We start from the raw sequence: 24,878 nt of genomic DNA on the forward strand, positions 1-24,878 counted from the left end.
TTCTTTAAGTTGGTATAGCCTGGGGTGAAAGTAATGGATTTGGGTAAGTCGTAAAATGCTGTTTTGAGAGGAATTAATTAGTGAGGCAAACTGCTACAATCAGGAAATATTTTGGTTTGAATTAGTAGAGTAATTCTGTGCCTGTATATGTTTTATCTGAGTCTCAGGCAATCCTCAGAGCTAGGGGCCTTGTAGACAAGCTTCATTTGTCTAACTGTACTCATTCTTCAACCATTAGGACATTCATAAGTAACTCCGTAAGTCTTCAGTAGGTAGGTTACAATATTTTAGTAAAGGCTGTGCAGAGTGCTGGTTGTCTCAGGAAATTAGCATTTAATTAGCACTTAAAACGGCCTATTTCCAGAAATGCAAACTTTGTTTCCTCGCTTTACCATTTTCCTGTGCTTCTGAGAATGAATATATATAAACAAATTCATATTGTAGCTTCAGCTTCACTGTTGGTACAAACTTCAAATACACCTTTAGGTTGCAGCAGCTGCATTAAATGTAGTGCTTGGGAAGGGAATTGTAGAAGGGAAGAGTTAACAACGGTAGCAAAAACAAGGTGCTGGACTGAAAGAGGCAAACTCATTCCCTGCTTTTTTTTTTTTTTCAAAACGTTAAGAAATTTCTGTGTTGGAAGGTAGCACAAAATTCTGATAGCATTCATTATCTGACTATGCTGAAGTAGAAACACATCATGTATATGAATTAATGGATTTCTCTGTTCCCCAAAGAAAATAGATGAGATTTTGAGTTAATAAATTCTTTACCTTTGACCTGCAGTCTACTTTTTACTTCCACTATTTCTAAGTGAAATCACCTGACCAAAAAATAGGTACGTTGATTCACAGTCTTGTAGATCAGAGCTTTCAATCAGGAAGATCATATTTAAGAGCTTTCAATCAGGAAGATCATATTTAAGCTGTTCTAGCACAGGTATTACAAGTTAAAAGCTGATTCAACAGATCAAATAATTTTTAGTCAACATATTTAAGAATTAGCAATGGCATTTAGTAGCTAAATTTATGTATGTTGTTTTGCTAGTAGTTTTGTTGCTTTCTTTTCCTGCAGTCAAGAGATACTTTACTTTAGGGTTCATTCTGGATAGGAAGGACATGAGCTTTGAACAGAAGGGAAAAAATAAATACATTAGCCCTTCTCAGTCACTATACATGCTTTCAAGAAGTTTTTGGCTTACTGCATTTACACCATACAGAACGTGTCCATGTTTTTTCCTTTTGGTTCTCCCCCTGCTGGGTTCTGATGAAGTTTTGGGAAAGAAAACAATGAAGAATGAACCATGTGAATTGTGGTGGACTGGAGTACCTCCTTTTTATACCATAAAGAATTCAGCATTATAATATCCTTTAAGCACAGAATGATTTCTGTAGCACACTTAAAATATAAACCACTTTCTGTGTTTTTTGCCTAATAGGACTTGCAGGCCCAAGACCGAGCTCATCGAATTGGTCAGCAGAATGAGGTTCGAGTCCTGCGACTGTGCACTGTGAACAGTGTGGAAGAGAAGATACTCGCTGCTGCGAAGTATAAACTGAATGTAGATCAAAAAGTTATTCAGGCTGGAATGTTTGATCAGAAATCTTCAAGCCACGAAAGGAGAGCCTTCCTACAGGCTATATTGGAGCACGAAGAAGAAAATGAGGTAAGATTGTTTAAAATAATCACTAAAAGGATGTTTCAGGAAGTACCAAGTTATTTTTTTTGTTAGTTACAAAGATTGTCATCTCCTTTGAAACTAGAAATGTCATCATATTCTTACCATCCAGTGAATGAAACAACTTCATTTTTTTCTCTTTTTTGCCAGACAGTAATAGTTTGTAATGTAACGGCTATGATTAAATCTTAGTGTAGAATTAGGCATTGCAACTTAAACCCATTCAGTCCTTTCATAATTTTGGCCAAAATTGTATTCAAACAGATTTATTTTTTTTCCAAAACAGATTATAAAAGAGTTCCTAAATCCCATTTATGTGTTAAAATAGGTAACCTGGTTTTCAGACAGGCTGAGCAACTAGCACTACCTAGGTTCAATCCTGAAAGACCCTACTTACTGTGCTTCTTTTGGATCCTGGTTAAAATCTGTTTTGATGTGCTTTGGGCTTAGGGCAAGCCAGCAAAATAATTGTTTTCTTCTGGTGCTGTGTCCAACCTGGACTTCTGGTTATAACTTCTTCGATAAACAATTAGATGTTTAAAAACAGCTGCCAATTTTTCCCTTGCAGTAGTGGGAAGTGAGGTTATAGAATCACTGACTTTATGTCCCTGTCTTTTCATTGTGTTCTCTGGAATTATGATTGTGGAATGGTGAGCCCCTTCTTTTGCCTGTCACTGCAGACTCTTCTCTTAATGTGAACAAAATCCAGTGTTTGGATGAAAGCCGCATTTGGGAGAGAGTATATAAAGATATCAATTACACTGAAGATACACACAAAAAACCCCTATTCTGCCATGACTTTTTCCCACCTTGATAATACTCTGTACTGGTTAAAGACGCAAAGATATGAAACCTGATTTTGCTTCTGAGTATGCCTTGTACATCTGAATATGGTGCACACTGAAAGAAAAGAAGATCCTATAGTCTGTGTGTCAGTCTTGTCAAAGACCAAGGAGTTTACTTCTTCAAGAATTAAATCTTTTGTATAAACTCTTAGTCTTACTGTGCATTTAGAAAAAGCTAGTACATCATTAAGACAGAATGTTGTATTGCTGTTTCAGTATTTTTCATAATAAATGAAAGAAGAGTGTCAAACATTCAGTTTTATCAGTAATTGTCTTTTATTTAGGGTGTGAATGCAGAGATGGGATGGTGTATATGTACCGTTTTTGATTAGGTGAAACTGTAGTTCTCAGGCAGCCAACACAATCTGTGTGAGTAGATAGGTGAACTTGAAACCAACGAAAACTTTCAGTAAGCCTTTGGATTTGTTCTTAAAATGGACATAAATTTGTTGTGTTTTCAAAGCCCTAGGAAATACTTACCTGAAAATGTTTCAAAAGTTGGGACTGTAGTTGAGGCCTACTTGACATGTCTTATTTCACAGATGACTTCAGAACAATCTGCTTCCTGCATGTTGTTCAAATACACTTGGTCAGCCGTCCTGAAGCAAGCACAGATTTAACCAAGGTTTGCTTGCCATAACCCAGCATCAGTCGTTAAAGCAAGCATTGGTATTGCAGTCTGATGCCTAAGAGTCAGACTGAAGCTGAAGTTTTCAAGTAAAATTTCTTTGTGAACAGGGGCTATGCAAAACTTTGACTGAAAACTGAAACTGCTGAGGGAGTAAGAGGGATTGAATTTGCATCACCCATTCAGCACTGGTCAGCCATTGCTTCTTAGTTGCAGCAGCAGTGGAAGCAAAATTTGAGTATCAAATGAGTGATTGACATGAAAAAGTAAATCTCTCTGTTAAAAGTTATTAATGTAAAAACAACTTTGACTTGCAAATACGGACTAGCACATCTAATAAAGAGATTGTTTAGTGACCACCAAGTTAAGTACTCCCATGCTAAGCATGTTTTAAACTTGCCTGTCAAAGCTTTTCACACTTGTATGTAGAGCACCATATTCTATTCACACTCTCTTAGTAGTTTTTGTAAATTAGGCATCAAAACTCTCTGTATTTTTCTTTCTTCTTTCTTCTCCTTTTTGCTCTGTTTTTTTTTCTTTTAGCAGTACTAGATAAAGCAAAGAGGTATTTTCTGTGTATTTAGAAAGCTGTGTTAGAATAATAGGAATGTATGACAGGTGATTAGAAGTAACTTGTTCATGAAGGCATTTTTTGTTGGCAGCAGTGTTTATAATTTTTTCTTCTGCCAAGTCTGCCTGGTTGGCAACAGTATTATTCAGACTAACCACAGATGATGCCGACACTGTTGTTACAGCTTCTGCTGTGGGATCCCTGATTTTTTTTAGGTGACAAGTTGCTCTTTTTGACATGACAGGACGCATGTGAAACTTTCATGAGGGTCACATTCTTCACTGATCATAAAAGAAGGGATCTGTACTCTTTTTTTCTCTGTGTGTGTGTAACTGTGTAACTTCCTTTTCTTGAACATTGAAGGAACACTGACTAGAAGTGAGAAGAACTAGGTCTCTGTCATTTTACCAGTTGCCTTTTTCATGTTAAAATTTAAATTATATGTACATTAAGGTACAGAGATTTTTGTTGGGAGTTGCATTAATAAGAACTGTATTTTTTTTCTGAGGTATACAAATCTTGCCAGTGGAGGGTAAATAAGATCTGTGGATATAGATAAAGGCCTTTTCTGTTTATTTCTGGGAAAAAAGAAAGTTACAGAACATTAGATTTTTGGGTGCTATATACAGCATTCTATACTCTCATTTCACTGAGTACAAAACATGAGTTTTTATGAAAAAATCTAGGTCTGCAGCATACTGTAACACAGATTCACTAAGCCCTATGTAGGAACCAGTCTGTAGGTCTATTTTTTCGATTGACCTGTTGTCAGATTTGAAATGCCATGTGCTTTCAAAATAATGCAAGGAGGGAAACTGAACATGGTGGACTCTGACTGTGTTAAAATGGGTGTCATAGATGTTCAGCTTTAATAATTTTAATTGAACTGTGCTGTTCTAAATTGTTTTTCCAAGGACCGTTTCTGTTTTTATGAAATAATTTGTTTCGTTTGAAGTCAGAGGTTCACATCTCAGTTTGTAAGCAGATAATGGTCAAGAGGTATTCAGCAGGGTGTTTTTCCAGTATAATGACATGTTTCTTTTTTTTTTTTCATTTAACCAGGACTTTTTCGTTCTCCTAGCTCTGACAGCAAAGGCCTCATAATGCAGAATGGTAATTCTGAGGGAGTACTGTAGAACAGCAGAACGGAAATGCATATATTTTAACCGAAGCACTAACTGTGCTTCTGACCCAGGAAAACCACAACCCAAAATTTCCTGGTTGCGTATTTGCTCATTTCCTCATTCTCAATTTATGAAGGTGGTAATAGGTCCCAATCATCTCTCTAATTTTGTCTATTTTGCATTACTTCTGAATCGCTGAACACTTCAAAAGTTTTAGTTTCATTTTGAGCGTTTCACACGTGTTGTTTGGCAGAAGGAGGGTCAGTGTAACACTGACCTGATGGAGGTTGTTACTTCAAGTTGCACGTAGCTTCTTTCTAATACCTTTATCCATCTGTGTAACCAGGAGGAAGATGAAGTTCCTGATGATGAGACTCTGAATCAGATGATTGCTCGACGTGAGGAGGAATTTGATCTCTTTATGGTAAGGTTGATATGATCATAAGTAGAATATCTTCTCCAGTGTTTTTAACAAAGGCCTTAACCTTTTGTGATTCAAATTTTAGAAAACTTTGTTGGAGGAGTAAGCTTTATTTACTTGCATTGTTTATCTGAGGAAGAAAGGGTAGTCTGTGTAAATACAGAGTTCCTCACGTGACAGAAAGAATTCAGAGATCCTTGCAGACGCTATAGTGGAACAGTGCCAATCTGGAGGAAGAGTCTGGCATGACCTGAGAAATTTACAGTGCAAAACTGAGAGTCACAGTTTGGCTTGCTAAATCTACAGCATACTTTTATTTTTCAATTTCTTGCCACTTTTGCGCTATTATATTGGCAAGGACAACTACAGGAACTTAACAAGATAGTAAATTAGTGGACTTAACAGCGCTGTTTTCTTTGTGAATTAACTGGGTTTTGCTGATGGTTTTGTCAAGCTGCATCTCTGCTATTACAACAGCTGGAACAGTTACCGTGGTAGAGCTAGTGACAGTGGTTCAAATGCGAGCAACTCATTTTTATTAGTACTTCCTCTTCTGTTAGTGCTGCTACAACACTGACGGAATAATTATTAAAATGTCAGTTTAGGCATGGCTCTTGCCTTTTAGTGTGTGTATAATGTGAGGATTGCTGAAGGACCTCTGAGAGTCACTGACACAGCAACAGGAGAATACTCAAGTACCTAAAGTAAAGCACCATCACCCCTAATTCTACAGGGGCTGCTTTGTTCTGCAAGGTGGAACAAGACAGACACTTGCATGTGCATGAATAAAAGTGTATCAGGTGGTATCCACAGAAGGAACCATTGGTAGGACCACAGGTTTTTAATCCCTCACCATCTTCTGCTCAAGGATTCATCTGTAAAATTTCACTATTACACAAGTGTGCAGGGGCCCTTTTTACATAAGTGACAGTTGTTCAGGTGCACAGTTGGCAAAGGCTGTATTCCTCCACATGATCTTCCTGTTGTCATTACTTACTTGCCAGTTTAGTCCTTTTGTGCTAAGTTTCATTTAATGTTACCTCAGAAGAACTGAAATCCCTGCTAGGCTAGGCTGCACAGAAAATGAGTGCTTACAGACACCTGTCTTTTTAAACTTTCCTTCATTGATGTAGGTATAAAGAGATCTACATGACAGAAACCAAGAAGTGGCCATTTGATCCAAATCTCAAAAGAAGTATTTCCAGCCAAAGTATTGGCTGAAAGTACCCTGAATTCTACGAAAGCGGATTTGGTGCTGGTAAAAGCTTCTCAGTCCTCGTTCAGACCCAGAAGGAAAGACTAATCCATGGACTGAATTTATGTCTGTTTGCAGGAAATTTCTACAACTTCATCTTTTTGTTTGAAGGCTATTAACAGACATTCAGTAAAACAGTTGAGGGCCCTAGAGTGAAGGCAGTTTTAGCACTGTGTGAGCTGAATTTGTTTTTCGTATTAATTTACATGAAAGTGTGTAAGGAAGAGTAAAGAGTTGGTAGTAGGTAATAAAAATTTGAAGATGCAAAGCTAACATACTTTGAAAGCTAGGGGTTTGAAAACACTTTGGATAGAAACAGTGAAGTTAAATATTAATGGCTAAGAAATAATTTTAATTGTTAATAGAGATTTTTGTTGTTGTTTTAGTAAACTGTTTAATTATAAAAGAAAAGTCTGAAAAACCAGTTTGGCAGTCAGGGTTGCTTTTCTTGTTTTTATCAATATTTTAGGTCTTGCATAGTCAGATAAGGGGCACAAAGATAGGTTTATATTCTCCTTGCATTAGTGATACCTGTGGCACATCATTCCCTCTGTTAAGGTTGTGCAGCTGTAATCAGAATTTAGCAAACTGCAACATCCAAGAAAAATGTGGTTTGCTTTGTTCATTTAATGAGGCTTAGAGGTGTAAAAACATCTTTTGCTTATTTAAAGTGAGCAGTTCCAAAACAATAGGCAAGAGCTCAGATTGGTTCCTTAAGAAGCTGTTCTGTGGTCACTTTCCAGGTTAGAAGTATTCTTTGGAATAGATCCTGAGATGTAGCGTAGAGCTAAATACACTGTTCAGAAAGAGGATGTGTACAAGTGGACTTAGTTCCTCTGACTGTTAGAGGCTCTGCGTATATAACAATAGGTAAAAACTCTAGATAGCCTCAAACCTCACACTGTCCTTCCTTTTGCATTCGTTGCAAATGATGGCACTTCCTCAGATAGTAAAAAAGTTTAGAAAATACTCTGAGAAAAGTCAGTGTTTCAATGTGATCTGTACAACTCTTGTCATTTCGTAATAGTGTGCTTCAACAAATGTTACTCTTCCTGGAAAAAATTTTAAGTTATTTTTAATGTTAGATTTACTTAAATAAAGATTCCTGATGTAACAGCTGCCTTTCAAGTGGAAGAGTGGCCTTTCAAGGAAGGCCTCTCACCAAAATGGGTGCCAATACTCTAGTTATGCTAATACAGTTTACCTCCTTGAATCCAAAATGTCAATGTAGCAGCAAGTCAGTGTATAAATTACTGGTTTTACACTGAGTGGCTTGAGTTGGTTTTTTAAGGACTATTTTAGTTACAATTTGGAAAGTTTAAGATAACCATTCGCAGTTCACAGAATGGCAGTGCTCTGTGTTTTTTCTAAACTGGCAGTTTTAGGGATTGAGTGTGCCAACACTTTAAGTTCTTCGCTTATGTGTAAGCATTGGTAGTGTAGGACACTTTTATTTCCAGCATTTAGGCCTCATTGAGGACACTCTAAATACAATTACTTTATTAGTTACAGTAAAATAGGGTAGATCTCTTTTGGAAATACATGTTTTGACAAGACATGGGAAGATAGGACCAGAGGTTTCCCAGAGGCTTGAGTAGTATCCTAAGAAAAAACAAATGGCTATTTGTATCCCTTACATTTCAGGTTAATTGAGAGCGGCTTTAATTTTCTTTCCCATGCACTTTTATTTCGGAAGACAGCTATTAAAATATGCTACCTTAGTGTTCATTCTTTTGTCTTAGAGATAAAAACATGGTCGTTGGGGAAAAAAAGTGAAGTTTCACCATTCACTTCATATACTTCATGTCATTATAATATGATGTCCCTGACTTCACTGAAGTTTTCTACTAAATAATAGAGAAATCTGTCCCATTTGGGCCTGCTCGCAGTGCAGCTTGCTGGTTGCCAAGTTAGCAGTAAACCAAGCCACGTGTCTGGCTCGCATGAGACATTGTCTGAAATGAATTCAGATTGAATGAGATGTTCTTTAAAAGGTGAAGTATGGAAGTCTACTATAAAAAACCTAAAGGCTATTCAGCCCATTCATCATTGTCTGAGGTAATCGAGGATGAGGAAAACCCACATGTATTTATCATTGCTTCTTGAATGTGGTTGGACCTTCAGACTGAAGACACACACCTTATGTTCTGCTTTGCAATGAGTTTAGCCATCAGATAGAGCACCAGACAAGATGATGAAGACCACTTGTAAGACACTGTGCCTCAGGTGGTATTTTGGGAATGCTTGTGTTTGAGAAGTGCCAAGATGAGAGAACATTCAACATACTCAACAGTGCCATCATTAAGCCTCAGTGAATTTGGCTGGATTTGAGCTGCCCCTACAGATAGATTATACCTCTGAATTTATGCATCTCTGTGTCTTGACTAGGGGTGTAAAAGGATATGTCTAGCTGGCATCCTGTATAAGTGCAGCATCCTACACACAAGGGAGGGATTTGTGCATAAGTGAGAACGCTTTTTACAAACATTTGCTGGCCAAAGCAGTAGCCTGTTCTGATGCTTCAGCCAAGTCTGGTGCTACTCTATTTATGTGAATTTTTCAAATACGAAAATTAAATGCTTGGTGGCCACCTGTTTGTTTTCTCTGCTTAGCAACTGATTACTGAGTGTTTAGGTACTGTATGACTCTTCAGAAGGCCTATTTGAAAACGCTATTGATATTATCTGAATCAGGCTACTTTATAAAATGCAAATGACATTCACAGGACCCTAGGAGCCTAGGTCAGCATATAGTCAATGCTGAAAGGTGGATGCTTCCCCAGAAGGATTATAAAGCACCTCACTGATGAGTCTACAGTAGGTCTTGGGGATGGATCCTGAGTATGCATATTTGTTTTCTGAGGTAATTGCTCACCACACTTGAAATTAATTTATTTGATTATTTCTATTTCAGCTATAAGTTTAACATGACCTTCTAATATTCTTAATGCTTTACCTAGTCTTACCTGATAGTTTTGTATGTGTTTTGATTTTGGCCTAGTACAGCAGTAGATCAAGAAAAATTCAGTGGTTTAAGCATGTTGGCTTTCTGGCACTGTGTAGGCAAGTTTTTCTCTGAATTTATTAATTCTCTCTCTTGATTCCTTTTCTTTAATGCCACCTTTTACATTTTTTTTCTGACATCGAGGCTTACAAAACTAGTGTGTTTTCAGTTATTCTTTTTAGTTACGTAATAATAACACCTTATGGGGGATATTGTCAAGGAATGATTAGTATTTGCAGGTCACATTTATGAATATGAAAAAAACATAAAACCTGTGCAAAAAGGAAGAGAGTTGTTTAATTAACACAACACAACAGTGTTCTGTGGTCTTCTTTGTGTCACTTAGCTGCTGTCTTGTCTCAGTTATTTCAGTAGAAGCTAGTTATGGAGTAGTGAACTTGTCTGAAAATCAACCATCAAGTGTGGCCTCTCTTTTATATAGTTGCATTTTAGAAGTATTTGGAAATATCATGGAAGGGAAATGCCTATGAAGGACTTGGTTTAAAGTTTCAGGTATCATTAGATAGCCAGGAATTTCCACAATTCATTTCATCTTTGCCCTTAAAACTGTTTTATCCTTTCCCAACTGCCATTGCAGCGCATGGACATGGACCGTCGCAGGGAGGATGCCAGAAACCCCAAGCGTAAACCCCGCTTGATGGAGGAAGATGAATTACCATCCTGGATTATTAAGGATGATGCTGAAGTTGAAAGACTTACATGTGAAGAAGAAGAAGAGAAAATATTCGGAAGAGGATCCCGCCAACGCAGGGATGTGGACTACAGTGATGCTCTCACAGAGAAACAATGGCTGCGGGTAGGTTTGGGTTTTTTTGTTTTTTTTTTTACAGTTGAAATTTATTCATTTGTGGTGGATTTTTTTTCTTTTTGAAAACTACACAGTTGCACTAAGGAGAGCACAATGTAGTAGTTAAGGCCTAAATATCCATATTATCTAGCTTTTGCTGCTATGTTGAAGGCATAAATAAGGTTTAAGCTGTGTTGTTGAAACTTAAAATGCTGAATCAGGACTATGATAGGTTTCTATTGCAACTATTCTATTGCCATGGATCTTGACATATTTCTTGGGTCTTTCGACACTTTCATAGGTGTCATCTTTAAGATATATGAAGAAGTATTTTACAGTGGAGAAGATCAGTGTATATTACAGGTTTCTGTGCTACAGAAGCTTAATTTTACTAGTTTTTTAAATACCTGAATTTAACTCTTTTAAGAATTTGGAAACTTTCACATAAGTCTTCTGTCTCTTATGCTGTTTCATTTCAAAGTCTTGATCATTTCTTGGTTCCACTGAGGTCAAAACTCTTGATAAATGATAAAAGAATTTAAGACCTGAAAGTAAAGATTCTAAACTTAACTCACACCAAATCTGTGATTTTGTTGTACATGAGGATTCTTGCCATTCTTCTGAGAAATACATATCTAATGCACATGCCTTTTCAGAGTGGTAGTAACATGGGTGGTAAGGAGGTGAGGAATGGTTGTTGGAAAGTCTTTTCAAAACCGGGAAATTTGATAATGTTATGATTTCCAAAACATAAAGTATTCTATTTGCAAATCTAGTCTACATGGCATTGACAGAGTAAGTTTTGTTGTAGAATAATTGCAGATTAATGCCAACATGAATATACAGTGTAGTTTTTGTGCATAATTTGCTAAAGATAGGTAGAAATCTTACCGACTTCAGTTACAAACGTGAATTTGTGAGAGTGCGTTGTGCAATAGTATGCCAAGAGCTAATCCAGATCTGCTGCTGGGTTAAAAGCTTAGGGGAGCAAAGGTTTGAATTATACATCAGCTGTAAATCTAAACAAGTGTATGAAACTACAGGAGTTTGATACTTGACATTTTCAAGTAGTCAGTGGAGAAGAAAGACCTGGAAACATAAACTCCCATCTGGATTCTCAAACATTTACCCTCTCCTCCAGTGGAAGTGCTTGCAGTATAGTGTACATTCTACTCAAGGTCATTTTAATCTAATTATTTTTAATGATGGAATACTCTGGCTGTGGCAACATAGAAGTTGGCTTCAGCTTTCATGTTTTGTGTCTTGAGTTGGCTCTGATATTTGTGTTAAGCCCTTTACTGTCAAAAATGGCAGCCCTAAAAAAAATCATCTTATCCATGTTCCTAGTCAGGGTGGAATCAGCCAGTCCTGTGTCATTTATAATAGAAGTTCATGTGATCTGTTCTTCAAGGCCTTTCCTAGCAGGGAATTTAGAAGTCCACAGGGGAATGTATTTAACTGCTTGGATTTCCCTTATATTTTATCTGAATTTTCTTGTTGAATTTTAAGCCAATTATTTCTTCTGATCATTCTGGTCATGCAGAACAGGCTGCTACCTTTCTTTTTTTAATATTTCTTTACGTCATATAAGAGTTGTTTCCCTCTTCAGTCAATTATTAAGGTCAACAACCACTACTCATTCCATCTTTTTCCATAGTTCCTGTTTTCTTGATCTCTTGATTGTTTTCACTGATTTCCCCTAGCTGTGTTTCCTGTACGTGTTACTGATGTCTTTCTGCAAGTTTGGTCAAAAGCTAGACACCAAAATTCCAGGTGCAGCCTAATTTGAATAAGGAAGAGGAGTTCTTTTGCATGACTTGTAGAATACTTACAGCTTACGATCCAGTATTTCATTTTCTTAACAGTAAAGGTATTGACTCACGTTGAATTTTTTATCCAGTATAAGCCCTTAATCCTTTTCTGTGCATCTACTTCCTGGCCAGTTTTTCAGAATCATGCTTTGTATAGTTGATCTTTCCTTCCTAGTAAGAGGATTTAGCATATGGTTTTGTTGAATGATATCCAAATTTTCTTCACCAAAATTATTCTGAATTTTAAGCCTGTCCTCAGGTGAACTTCAGGTCAGGTTGGTGTTCTTTGGACATTTAGCAGGCATACTTTCTATTCTGTCTTCCTAAAGACACTAAAAACATTGAAAAGCACTGGACCATTTGATACAGAGCTGCTAAGGACTATTCTGAAAATACCAGTTCTCCATTTACTTGATAGTAACTGTTTTCAATGTTTGCTTCTGAGACTATGGTGTGACGCCATGTTTACTTGGATGCAGTGAACTATTTCTATCAGTAAAACTGGAAAACATAGAAGAGGCAGTAAGTTCTGAATTAAGAATGGTAGCTTAATTCGTAAGACACCCTTTTACCCATGTTCTGTTTCATGCCAGTCTCCAAAGATAACTATAGATACTGCTGTTTTTATTGCAGTGTTACAGAAGAATGAGATTTATTTACCAGCAGCAAGGGATGCCCCTCATTTTATCTTGTGCTCTGGCTGCTGTTACAGCTTTATAGCTATCTTCTAATGTGGTTTTCTGGAGTAAAACTTTGCATTTCTGACTAGTAAGTTGGTTTCATAGTATGAAGTCCTCAGCCATCTCTTTTCCTTTATGTGTCTTGGGGAAGTTGACTAGATGTCTTCTTTTCTGAGGAGTTTTGCCTTAATCAGCAGCCACAACTTGGACTGTGTAGATCAGCTACCTACTCCTTTTCAGTTAGACCCTGACCCCTCTGCTGATACACCAAACACTGGAGTCTAGTTAAGGTCATAGCAGATCCCCACAGGATCTGCCATATAGCTCAAGGTCTGCATGCATGTGTGTATACTGACCAAGTACATCAGCTCCCTCCTTGCTAGGAGGTCAAGAACCTCAGTTTGGAAGCAGGAGGCAAAATAATTACAGAAGCCAAATCTATGGACAAATGCAGAGTTTAGCGAGATTGTGCTGTTGCCCTGAACGACCTATAATTCAATACCAGCCTCCTAGGGAAGCTGTAAGGCACAAATGGGCTTCATCACTAGCTGTCGCTGCAGCCTGCTGTTCTGTAACTGTTGGCATGACAACCATATTTCCTTAAAAAAAAAAAAAAAAAAAAAAGGAAGGCGGAGTTTGCTTCCTGATCCTATGAAGCATTTATATTCTGGAAGTATTTCATGCTGTAGCAGATTCTATCCCTGCATCACTTTAATAGGACTGCAAAATACCGCGCTGGATCCCATGTCAGATTATCTGCTAAGGGCTCCATTCCTTAGGGCAGGCTTCAAGAATCAGAGGATTTTTTTTGAGTTAGTGCAAGACTCTTAAGACAGTTGCACCTGGATTCAGCTTCTCGTTCAATTTAATTGCTGGTTAGGTGACATGAATAACGTTTTATTCCCTAATTGTGCGGTTCATTTGAAATAGCTTTGCATGTTGGCCAGGGAAACGTATTTGAGTCCAAAATGGGCAGTATCTTGTTTACCTCATGCAGACATGCAAAAGTCAACTATTGTGGAATACTTACGTTGCTGATTTAAAAATTGTAAGTGAAATTCAAGCGTTTGGTCTTTAATTAGTCAATTTTACTTACTTTTAAAGAAAACCAGCACTGGCTTTCATACATACAGAATATCTGGTGAATTCTGTCTAACATAATCATGACATAAATTTTATTTGCTTTTTTTGTTTATGTTTACTAACTAAGGTAAATAATGTTTTATAATAAATCAAACTACCTAGCAGGAAAATGTTGGGTGTGTTTTCAACTGTTTTCTTGTCAGCTGGAACTTTATATAGCTTTTTGATTTTACACATTGTCTAGTAGTCTGTTAAAAGTTAGGTCTGGCATCACAGGTAGTAAAGTGGGGCCTGCTTCTTACTACAAGTTGACATACATTTCCAGAAGTTTTTCAGTTAGGTTTGTGCTTTCTGAGTGCTTCACTTTAATGTATGCAACTTCAGAATCAACACTAAGAAGACATTTCAAGACATGTTTTTTTAAACTGTGATAGTGGAATTTGATCTTACACTAGTTTTCGTTAGATACTGAAATAGCTGTGTGGAAAATCAGCATTACATTCAATAACGGGTTTTGCCTCACTTTTCATCTACCATTTTTTATTTTGAATTGTAATGGAGGTTTTTTTATATAGTCTATATTGAAGGCTGAGATCCCGTGAAGGAGAAGAAATAACCTTTTACCCCGTGCATAATTTATCTGCATAGTTCGTGTACATGATAACCCTCCACCCCTGGTTTTCTCTCTTCTTTACTCCTCTATACCATTTCTGGTTACAATTGTAAAGTTTCCTGACTTGCTGCTAAACCTGTTTAACAGTCAAGTATGTGAGTATTTGCCCAGGCTATTTGAAGAAAATTGCATTCTGATCTAAACTCTACTCTGTAGTATTGAATTGCAGATCAAATTGAATTTGTAAGCTGTAGGGAGAAAGACTTTGTCACTGGAGGCTTAAGAAGTCCACTGTCCCAGGATGTTGTCTTATTTTGTGACCAGCAATCATCAGGATACCCCAGGTACTATTTTTTAATGTGCAACATGAGGCTGTTAAGTTCTATGCACGTGAAAGCTGATTTGTTGAAGGATTAGAAGTTGGATGTGACTTTAAGGTCTCACAAAGCCAAGCCGTTGCTATATTCTGAGTATTAGTATCTACCTTTCATGCTCTGTTCAGGACATCCAGTTCAGAATCTATTTAAGAAAATGACAAAAATGGCTACTTTTAAGTTGCAGTGAAATTAAAAAGAGTGAAGCAGTTTAGATGAAAGGGTCTTTTATCAGCTTTCAATGTATGAGAGGGAATTTAGAGGCATGCACCTGGTAGCTTTGGTTCTCTATTTTGGCGAGATGGGTTTGTTAGTTTACAAAGAACCTGGTTTACACTCTGGGTATCTTTCGCAGAATCTGGAGTCAGGACTGAAAGTATTAATTTTGGAAACTAGCAAAATACTTTGAAATGCCTCTTCAGTATTTGAGAGAGATTGTCAGTAAGGCAATTTTTAGTGTTCCAGAATAGTCTTTGTGTGAGAAGACCTCAAGTCAGGAAATCTGATCAGCTGTTTCAGAGGAATACGTATCAGTAAAACATCTTGCCATATTTTCATAGGATTATGGTTTTTTTTAGTCTGTGATTTTTGTCCATGTGATGTTGCATGTGAAGTACCATAACAAATATTAACACAGTTTCAGTTGGAATTGTACGTATATTCTCCCCTAGAAAACATTTGAGTAATAGCATCATAGGTACACTTTTCTGTAGTTTTTAAAAATGTAAGAGGTATTGTTAACATTAGACAAAAGTAAACTGCATTTTCTTTGAACTAGCTATACTTTTCTGACATACCAAGTTTATTTAGCCTGGCAACCATGACTTAAAACTCTAGGTTTCAAGCTCTGCTATATTATTACTGTTTCAAGTGCAAAATTTTGCATGCAAAAATTAGGTCCCATGGTTAAAATGCCTGAAATAATCTTCACGTAGGAGGTCAAAATTCAAGCGAACTTCAAAAACTGAAACAGAAGCAACTATTAAGTACTTCACAAAATCCACAAAAAGAAAGTCTGCATTAAAAGTTTAAAACATTACTGTTGCTGGGGTCATTTGGCCATGGAAAGAGCAGCAGCAAATATTTTAATACTCTGGTCCACGACACTTACATTCTCTGACATGCCTTGACAGTAATGATGATAGGTCATATGCAGTAGGTGACCTTTTGTCACCTATCAAACTTTTTAATAGAGGCAATAAATTTGCCTATGTTGATTTGCATTTATGACATGGGTAAGGAGTTACCCATACCTTTCTAAGCCTATCTTGTGGCCAAAGTATTCATTCACTCTGCACAAAGGGGAGCATTTAATATTTTGCCTTGTCATCAGGAGCAAATTGAGAGACCATTATTGTAAAGTGCCATCTTTTGAAGGCGCATCGGAGCAGGTGATGGGAAGCTTCACACTGATGTTTTCCATGAAGCAGCCATGACAGGCAAAAGTAATCCTTTTGATGGATCTGTCTACATATGCAGAGGTCTGCTGCTTCTATAGAAATCTGCAACTTAAACGTCTCTTCCTGTATGTAAACGAGTATGGAGGTACTAACTTGGCAAATATGGAAGAACAGGAAAGTTTCAGACTGAACTTCTCAAGTTCTGAACTTCTCAAGTTCTCAACTACTCAGCCTATCGTTAGGCCTATGACAGAATCACAGGATGGTCATGGTTGGAAGAGACCTCTGGAGATCATCTAGTCCAACCCACCTACCAGAGCTGGTTCACCTACAGCAAGGGAGCCTTAGGCAATTAGCTTCCTGAGTCATCTTGAAGTACTGTGCTTGATGAGTGGAATTTCCTTACTCTAATGGAATTTTAACTTTAAAAAGGAAAATCCTACAAAAGTTTTCCAGTAATTGTAACTCTGTAATTTGATCCTGTAGTCTGAAATTGTCAAGTTTAGAGTGTTACAAATTACTGTTTGATGGATATCCATTACATATTATTTTCAGTTGCATCTAACAATGTAATAAAATATTTTTATCTGGATTTCAAACTCAGATCCATAAGACTTTGTTGCTGCTTCCAGCCTTGTTTTAGTTTTGCACACTTATGCTTTACTATACTATACTACACTATACTATACTACACTATACTGTACTATACATTATTCTGTTGAGAAACTTTACTTCCTCTTAAGTTTCTTTGCCCTTCCGGGAATCTGCTTTGTATTTTTAAGTTAGCTTTTGCTTAGGTAATAGTTTTTGCTTGTCAGACTGTGATTTGATTGCAGTTTATCCCAGAGGACCAAAAAGGCCTTCTAGACAGATACTGTTCATGTTAGATTTTTATTTTTAGACTGATATGCATATTCATAGAACTGTAGAATCATAGAGTAGTTTGGGTTGGAAGGGACCTTTAAAGGTCATCATCATGAGCAGGTCATCATCAACTAGACCAGGTTGCTCAGAGCCCTATCCAACCTGACCTTGAATGTTCCCAGGGATGGGGCATCTACCACTTCTCTGGGCAACCTGTTCCGGTGTTTCACCACCCTTATTGTAAAAAATTTCTTCCTTACACCTAGTCTAAATCTATGCTCTTTTAGGTTAAAGCCATTACCCCTTGTTCTATATTAAAGGGTCAAGCTGTACTGCAAGTCTTGCCATATTCTGAGAACTGCAGCTTTAGAAACATCCTGAAAACATGGAACTCACTGCATCAGTGCTAGAAGCTAGCCTCACAAAATATTGTTTTGGTATAAAATACGTAAAAGATACATACAACTTAGCTTTTCTCAGCAAGTTGTCTGATGTTTGACTTTCATTTTATGCTGTCTTCCTTCAAATTCTGCAAAGTTACTGAAAAAATGTATTGGAATTGTCTTAAAGAGCTACCTCCTACTGTTTGTTCTTCAAACACAGTCTATTTCTATGAGAATAGAAATTGTTTCCTCTGTCGGCATAGGAAGTTAGTAGTCTAATCTCTTGCTATACATTTTCTCATACCATACTCTCTTAACATTGCGTGATTCCCGTTCTTAATTGCCTCAGAGTACCTGCATTAATAGTGATAGATCTCTACAACCAATTTACCGTGGTATTGGAAAAATCCTTAAGCCATTTTCTGTGAATACGTAGATAGGCAAGATCCTGTGAACATCCACTGAAAAATAATGAAACAATAATGGTTTCTGAAAGCTGTTTTAGTTTTGTTTTTTTCCATTATATTTCATAGAATCATGGAATGGTTTGGGTTGGAAGGGACCTTAAAGATCATCTAGTTCCAACGCCCCTGCTATGTTCAGGGACATCTTCCACTAGACCAGGTTGGTGTAAGCCTTATCCAGCCACGCCTTGAACACCTCCAGGGATGGGGCATCCACAACCTTCCTGGGCAACCTGTTCCAGTGTCTCACCACCCTCACAGTAAAGAATTTATTCCTAATATCTAATCTAAGTCTACCCTCTTTCAGTTTAAAACCATTGCCCCTTTTCCTATCACTACACTTCCTGATAGAGTCCCTCACCATCTTTCCTGTAGGCCCCCTTTAGGTACTGGAAGGCTGCTATAAAGTCTCCTCAGAGCCTTCTCTTCTCCAGGCTGAACAACCCCAACTCTCTCAGCCTGTCCTCATAGTAAGGGTACTCCAGTCCTCTGATCATCTCTGTGGCCCTCCTCTGGACTCACTCCAACAGGTCCATGTCCTTCTTACGTTGGGGGCCCCAGAGCTGGACACAGTACTCCAGATGCGGTCTCACCAGAGTGGAGCAGTGGGGCAGAGTCACCTCCCTTGACCTTCTGGCCACACTTGTTCTGATGCAGCCCTGGATGTGGTTGGCTTTCTGGACTGCGAGCACACATGCCCAGCTCATGGCCAGCTTTTCATCCACCAATACCCCCAAGTCCTTCTCTTCTGGGCTGCTCTCAATCCATTCTCCACCCAACCTGTATCTGTGCTTGGGATGGCCCCAACCCACGTGCAAGACCTTGCACTTGGCTTTCTTGAACTTCATGGGGTTTGCCCTCCGTGGGCCCCACCTCTCAAGCCTGTCCAGGCCACTCTGCATGGCATCCCTTCCCTTCAGCGTGGCGACTGCACCACACAGCTTGGTGTCATTGGCAAACTTGCTGACGGTGCACTCAATGCAACTGTTCATGTCAGTGACAAAGATGCTAAACAGCCCTGATCCCAATACCAAGCCCCGAGGAATGCCACTGGTCACTGGTCTCCCCTTGGACATCGATTCACTGACCGCAACTCTTAGAGTGTGGCCATCCAGCCAATTCTTTATCCACTGAGTAGTCCCTCTGTCAAATCCATGTGTCTCCCATTTAGAGACAAAGATGTCATGTGGGACAGTGTCAAATGCTTTGCTTTTTTTTTTTTATGCAAGATATTTTGTCTACTTTGTTTTGATTTTATTTTCTTCATTTTGCCCCCATTTGGTTATTTTCCACATTTTAAACTTCGAATAAAAAGATGTCTGTTTAAGAATGTGTGAATATACTTAAATATGCGGGAGAAGGAGAACATATAAAAGCAAGTAGTTAATGGTATGACTATGGGCAGAAGCTGAGTTTACTTTGATGTGCATAAAAGTGCCATGTTAAGGTTTTTAAGCTTCTCATGTTGCATCATTAAGAAAGGTAGTGTTTCAGGGCACGCATAAAATTTATGTTTACCTGTAAAATAGAAGCCTTTAGTTAATCTGTTAGTCTGTTGAATAAAATGAGAGAAAAGAACTTTAATATTTTTCTGGGCAATTTGAAGGCATCATTGGATATCTGTTCACTTGAGAGCCAAATAATTCACTTGTTTTAAGGCTAGAAGTTTGGCTCAAAATGAGTGATTTCACGCTGGAAATCTGCTAATCATCCATTTGTGTTATAGTCCTCGGCTGTGTTGTTTCCATAGAAGAAAAGGCGGCTTGTTCTGTATAGGAAACTTTGTGCTAGGGTATGGTACACCACTGTTGGCTGTGTTGCAGAATGAGAGTTGGTCCTGTCTACTTACCTTTATGCAGTGCTTAGAATTGTCAAATTTATTTTCACTATGGAAAAGATAATCTGCCACTGCAAATGTTAGCAAGGTTCACTGGAAGCAAATGCGGTCCTGGAAGGAGCCAAGACTGCAGTTTCTTTCTAAAGGACTGATCTGGTGAGGGTATAAACCCTGTCTTTATACCAGCTATCTTTCTGATTGAATTAGTAGGGTCTCAGACAAAAAGGGAGACAATGTTCTTTGAATGAAGAAAGACTAAGCCCTGGAAAGTTTTTTAAAATAAATTTATAAATAGTCCATTCATTCCAGTTCTGAAGGGTTGAATTTTGAGAAGTTTTTCACAAGGAATAAAATCAAACGTGAGATGTTTGTCTTTAGTCCTCAGCATTATGAGCTGCTAAACATTAGCCACACTGCCAGTCTGCCAGTCTAACATTACAAAATAAATAAATAACAATATATAAAAAATACATAATAGTATATAAAAAAGATATTAAAAAGAAATAATAAATTAGTAAAATTTCCTGCCTTTTTCCACAACTGAAAAATATAATGTCCATTATAAAAGGTAAGTGTCCATAAAACTAGCCCTATTATTCAAAGAAAAAAGATAAATTAAGATTGTATGGTTCTAAGAAACCAAGGGCCTTTGGCAACTGTAAAAGTATTTTGTGAAAGTCAGGGTAAACAGCAACAGGAAATACTTGTCTCAAGACTGGCAAGAGAAGCCATCCTCTACAACTGCTTGTTAGTGGTTATATGCAAAGGTGTTTCTGATTGTTTTCTGTATTCATGATCTCCCTTGTAAAATAAACACCGTCTTATCTGACTGAGAGACAGTAAATCCTTGGAGTGTTGTAGAATTCCTGTTTTTCCTTGGTTTGGGATCTGCTCTTTATTGCTGAGTATCTTCATGACTTCGTTAGAGCTTGTTTCCTCCTGCTGTTCGACATCTGTCTTTGAGCCTGACTGGAATGTGATTGTTACCAGTAAAAGATTTATTTTAGACCAAAGAAGGAAGATCTGGAAGTGAAACCCGCAATACAAACTAAGCCAGAAGAACCTCAAATTTTATTTTGCTTCTAAACTGTGAGATGCCGAGGCAAACAGAATGTCTCCTGTTCTAGGGCACAAAATTGCTATGCTATTGACTAAATTCCATGCTTGTTATTTTAAAGGAAATTAGGAAAAAGTGAGAAAAGTAATCTCTCCCACCTCCCCCAGCACCACTCAGAAAAGGTGAATTTCTCATCCAATTAATTTTCTTTGCCCCTTCTCCTAGGGAAGACAATGTACTTGAAGAAAAAAGGCGTAACTGGAGTACTGATTATCTTACAATACCTTTGTCTGTATACTGTCATCTACACTGCTTTTCTGAGTCTGAATTCTGGATAAGTCAGGGAGAAAATGCTGATAAAGGTAAAAAAGGAAGAAAATCTTCCCCTTCCACTCTTCCTCATTGAAGAAATCCAGTCACTAAATGCTCCAGAATCTGGTCCATGCAACGAACATATGCGTCTCTGTCATACTGAACAATATAAAGGGGAAAAAATGAGGCTTCTCTGTCATGTTAGATTTTACTTGTTAAGATTGCTTCAGAGTCTGAAGCCAGGAAACATGTATCTTTCATCAGCTGTTTTTCTGTGCTGGTGAAAATTGCATGTAATAGGTCATTCAAAAATGGAAAGACTGCAGCAGGTACCAAGGAAGACTTGTTGGCAGTCAGAGCCCTTTTTCCTAGTGTGAAATAAAATGCTGCCTACTTGAGTTCCTGTCAAAGGTTTTCTTGGATTTCCTGCTCGTCCATTTTACTTCAGCAAGCCTTTGGCACCTACAGTCATCAAAAATACCCCAGACTTTTGCTGTCTTTATCAAGCTTGTTGAGAGGTTCTTATGATTCTTCATCTTTGGTTTTTGATCTGATTCACTTTTGGCAAGGGAGACTTGAAGAAATCAGGACCTTTGGTACAGAAGAAAAAGTGTGACAAATCATGACTTAATAGTGTTATTTATAAATGTTGTAGACAAAAGCAAATATATAAAAGTAACTTGCCATTTTTATGCATCTCAGTTATAACAACTGAATATTATCTTCATGTATGCATATTAAATAATTGATCATTTTCTTCAGACAATTTAAAATGCAAATATAAAAAGCAAGAAAAATTAATATCATATTAACTTCAAAAAAAACGCACTCCACGTCTTAATCATAGCTATTTCCTGTTTTGTTGTCATTTAGTTATTTGAAGCTGCAATTGCAAACTAAAATTAATTCAGCTGAATCAGTCTTGAAAGATAGCTTTGGTCACATTAAGTATATTCCTTTAAAACTGTGAGTCTGTGAAGACTGGGGTTTTTTTTCCCCTATAAGTTTGCCTGCACCATTTTCATAAGTGATAGTCTTCCGGTGTCTTTCTTAAGTTAGTTACATCTCATTCAGTCTGTAAATTTTACTTCAGAGGTACCTGCAACTATTTCCAATGCCAATGTGTTAACAACGCTTACTCTTTGAGTCATCAAATTGCTGTCAGGTTCTGAGCAATCTGAAGGCAATATGAAGTGCACAGGGATGCCATCTAGTTCAGAGCTGCTATTGTAACATCCGTTTCAGAATATGTTTGTTAATTATCTGGCAACTTTCATGCACAGCATTTCACAAGTCCATTACATACTGCCCTCCAGTCTTGAATGAGAGATTTTTTTCACTTGTGTTTAGAAACAGGCTATTACTCCAAGCAATAAGAGTTGTTCAGTAGGTGATCTAGCTTTCTTTTTAGAAAGGGGAGAGTATTCAGGGGAAAAAAGCAACTAACCAACGAAAAAAAACCCTACCACAACAAAACAGTTCAGTGGTAAAGAGTAAGAGATTGATATCAGTAGTTTCTGATACCAAATTTATTTGGATATTTTTTCCCCTCTTTCTGCTGCTCCTAGGTTAGGTTGGCTTGGTCAAGACACTGTTCAAATTAAATCTTATAAGACATAAAGTACAACTGTGTGTCGAATGGGAGGGGTAAATCACACTTCCTTTTGAAAACTGCAGAAGGAAACTAGAGATAATTCTGTAAATCTTTAAAGAGTGTGGCTGAGTAGCTGTAGACCACAGAATAGTGATGATTTTTGGTAGTTCCACATTCATTGTCTTAATACAATATGTGTTTTCTCAATGCTCTAATTGGTTAAGCAAAGTATCTTTATACTCGTTGTGATACAGTTGTTCTTTTTATCACCCAGTTCCTTCCCCCTGATGGAGCACTTTCCTTGTGCTCCCTGAGCAGGCTGTGGGTCCTGGTATCATTGGTAATTATTGTGCTCTTCAGTCTCTCTGTCCCCAGAGTTTATGAAAAGCTCATAGATGCACAATCTGTTTGATCGTTTCCATTTAAAATCATTGTTTGCCTTTTAGGGGAGGGAGGAATGAGACTAATTATTGATTTATATTTTTTTTTTAACCAGATTCTACTTCTGAACAGAAGAAAATTTATGTCCTTGCCAATGTAGTTTGCCATAATGTGCATAAAGTTTATCAGTGCTGCCTCTGCGTGATACTTTACGTAATAATTACACATGAAAGATTGAGCTTAATCATTAAGATATTTTACATTGTTTAAATATTAAGATATTTTATCCGAAATAGTTTTCTCAGACGAGAAAGAAAACACTGAAGATAAAAGGTTTGATCCGATAAATACTTCTAAATAGATACCTTTTTTTTTTTAATGTTATGGTTTGTTCCTGTGGTTGAGACCATTTCTCTTTAAAGGTAAATATGTTCTTGCATGGTTATGTCAGGTCTTTTTGACATCAGTCTTTAAATCAAAATGCAAGGAAAAACTATTTATAATTTACATTATTGTTTTCCTTAATGTCTAATTAAAAATAGGTACCTAAAGTTTCTGTGCAAATAATTAAGCAACTATTAATAGTTTTCAAATGCAAAACAGAAAATGATCTTATCTTCTCCCACTTCTCAAAACGAAGCGAGTTTCAGTGGTGTGAAGATGTGGACGCTGACTGATGAACAGATGGCTACAAGACTCCTTTTCCTTGTTTTGCAGAAGTTCAGCATGTCTGAGAGGACCATTTATTACAAGTTTATCTGTTTTTGCAATAATTGCATTTTGTTTATGTTTTTTTTAAAAAGACTACTTTCATTTCTACTTAAGTGCTGGATGGCAACTTTTTGGAATATACCTTATGTGGAAGAGAATGAGTCAGCAGTGAAAGCAAAGAAAAACTGGATGTATTCACTAATTCCTTGCCTTTGGCAGCTTTTAATCTATGCTCTCTTTCACTTTAGTTCCAGCAAAACTGGTCTGGCAAATCTGTTGTGCAATGCTATCCAGCTAGGAGAGGAAATAAGAGTTAGATAAACTGGATATCCACAAATCCCTGGGGCCTGATGGGATGCACCCTCGAGTGCTGAGGGAGCTGGGGGAAGTCATTGCTGGGCCGCTCTCCATCATCTTTGAAAGGTCCTGGAGGACAGGTGAGGTGCCTGAGCACTGGAGGAAAGCCAGTGTCACTCCAGTCTTCAAAAAGGGCAAGAAGGATGACCCGGGAAACTACAAGCCGGTCAGCCTCACCTCCATCCCTGGAAAGATGATGGAACAGCTTGTTCTGGCTGTCATCTCAAAGCACCTGGATGAAAAGAAGGTTATCAGAAATAGTCAACATGGAATCACTAAGGGGAAGTCGTGTCTGACTAATCTGATAGCATTTTATGATGAAGTGACTAGATGGGTGGATGAGGGGAGGGCAGTGGATGTTGTCTGCCTTGACTTCGGCAAGGCTTTCGACACTGTCTCCCACATCATCCTCGCAGGCAAGCTTAGGAAGTGTGGGTTAGATGAATGGACAGTGGGGTGGATTGAGAACTGGCTGACAGATAGACCTCGGAGGGTTGTGGTTAGTGGTGCAGAGTCTAATTGGAGGTCAGTGACGAGTGGTGCCCCTTTGGGGTCAGTACTGGGTCCAGTCCTGTTCAATATATTCATCGATGATCTGGATGAAGGGATAGAGTGTACCATCAG

General features: G+C 37.8%; 1 protein-coding gene across 1 annotated transcript in view; it reads left to right on the forward strand.

The window, feature by feature from the left end:
- The window catches only part of SMARCA2 (SWI/SNF related, matrix associated, actin dependent regulator of chromatin, subfamily a, member 2), a 111,769-nt gene that overhangs the window by 61,235 nt on the left and 25,656 nt on the right, over positions 1–24,878 (forward strand). Inside the window, exons 25-27 of the mRNA XM_009884274.1 lie at positions 1,439–1,666; positions 5,193–5,270; positions 10,124–10,342. Coding sequence (XP_009882576.1) covers positions 1,439–1,666; positions 5,193–5,270; positions 10,124–10,342 — 525 coding nt within the window. The remainder of the gene's footprint in view (positions 1–1,438; positions 1,667–5,192; positions 5,271–10,123; positions 10,343–24,878) is intronic.

Source organism: Charadrius vociferus, unplaced genomic scaffold (genome assembly GCF_000708025.1).
Source record: "Charadrius vociferus isolate BGI_N301 unplaced genomic scaffold, ASM70802v2 scaffold183, whole genome shotgun sequence".
NCBI lineage: Eukaryota > Metazoa > Chordata > Aves > Charadriiformes > Charadriidae > Charadrius > Charadrius vociferus.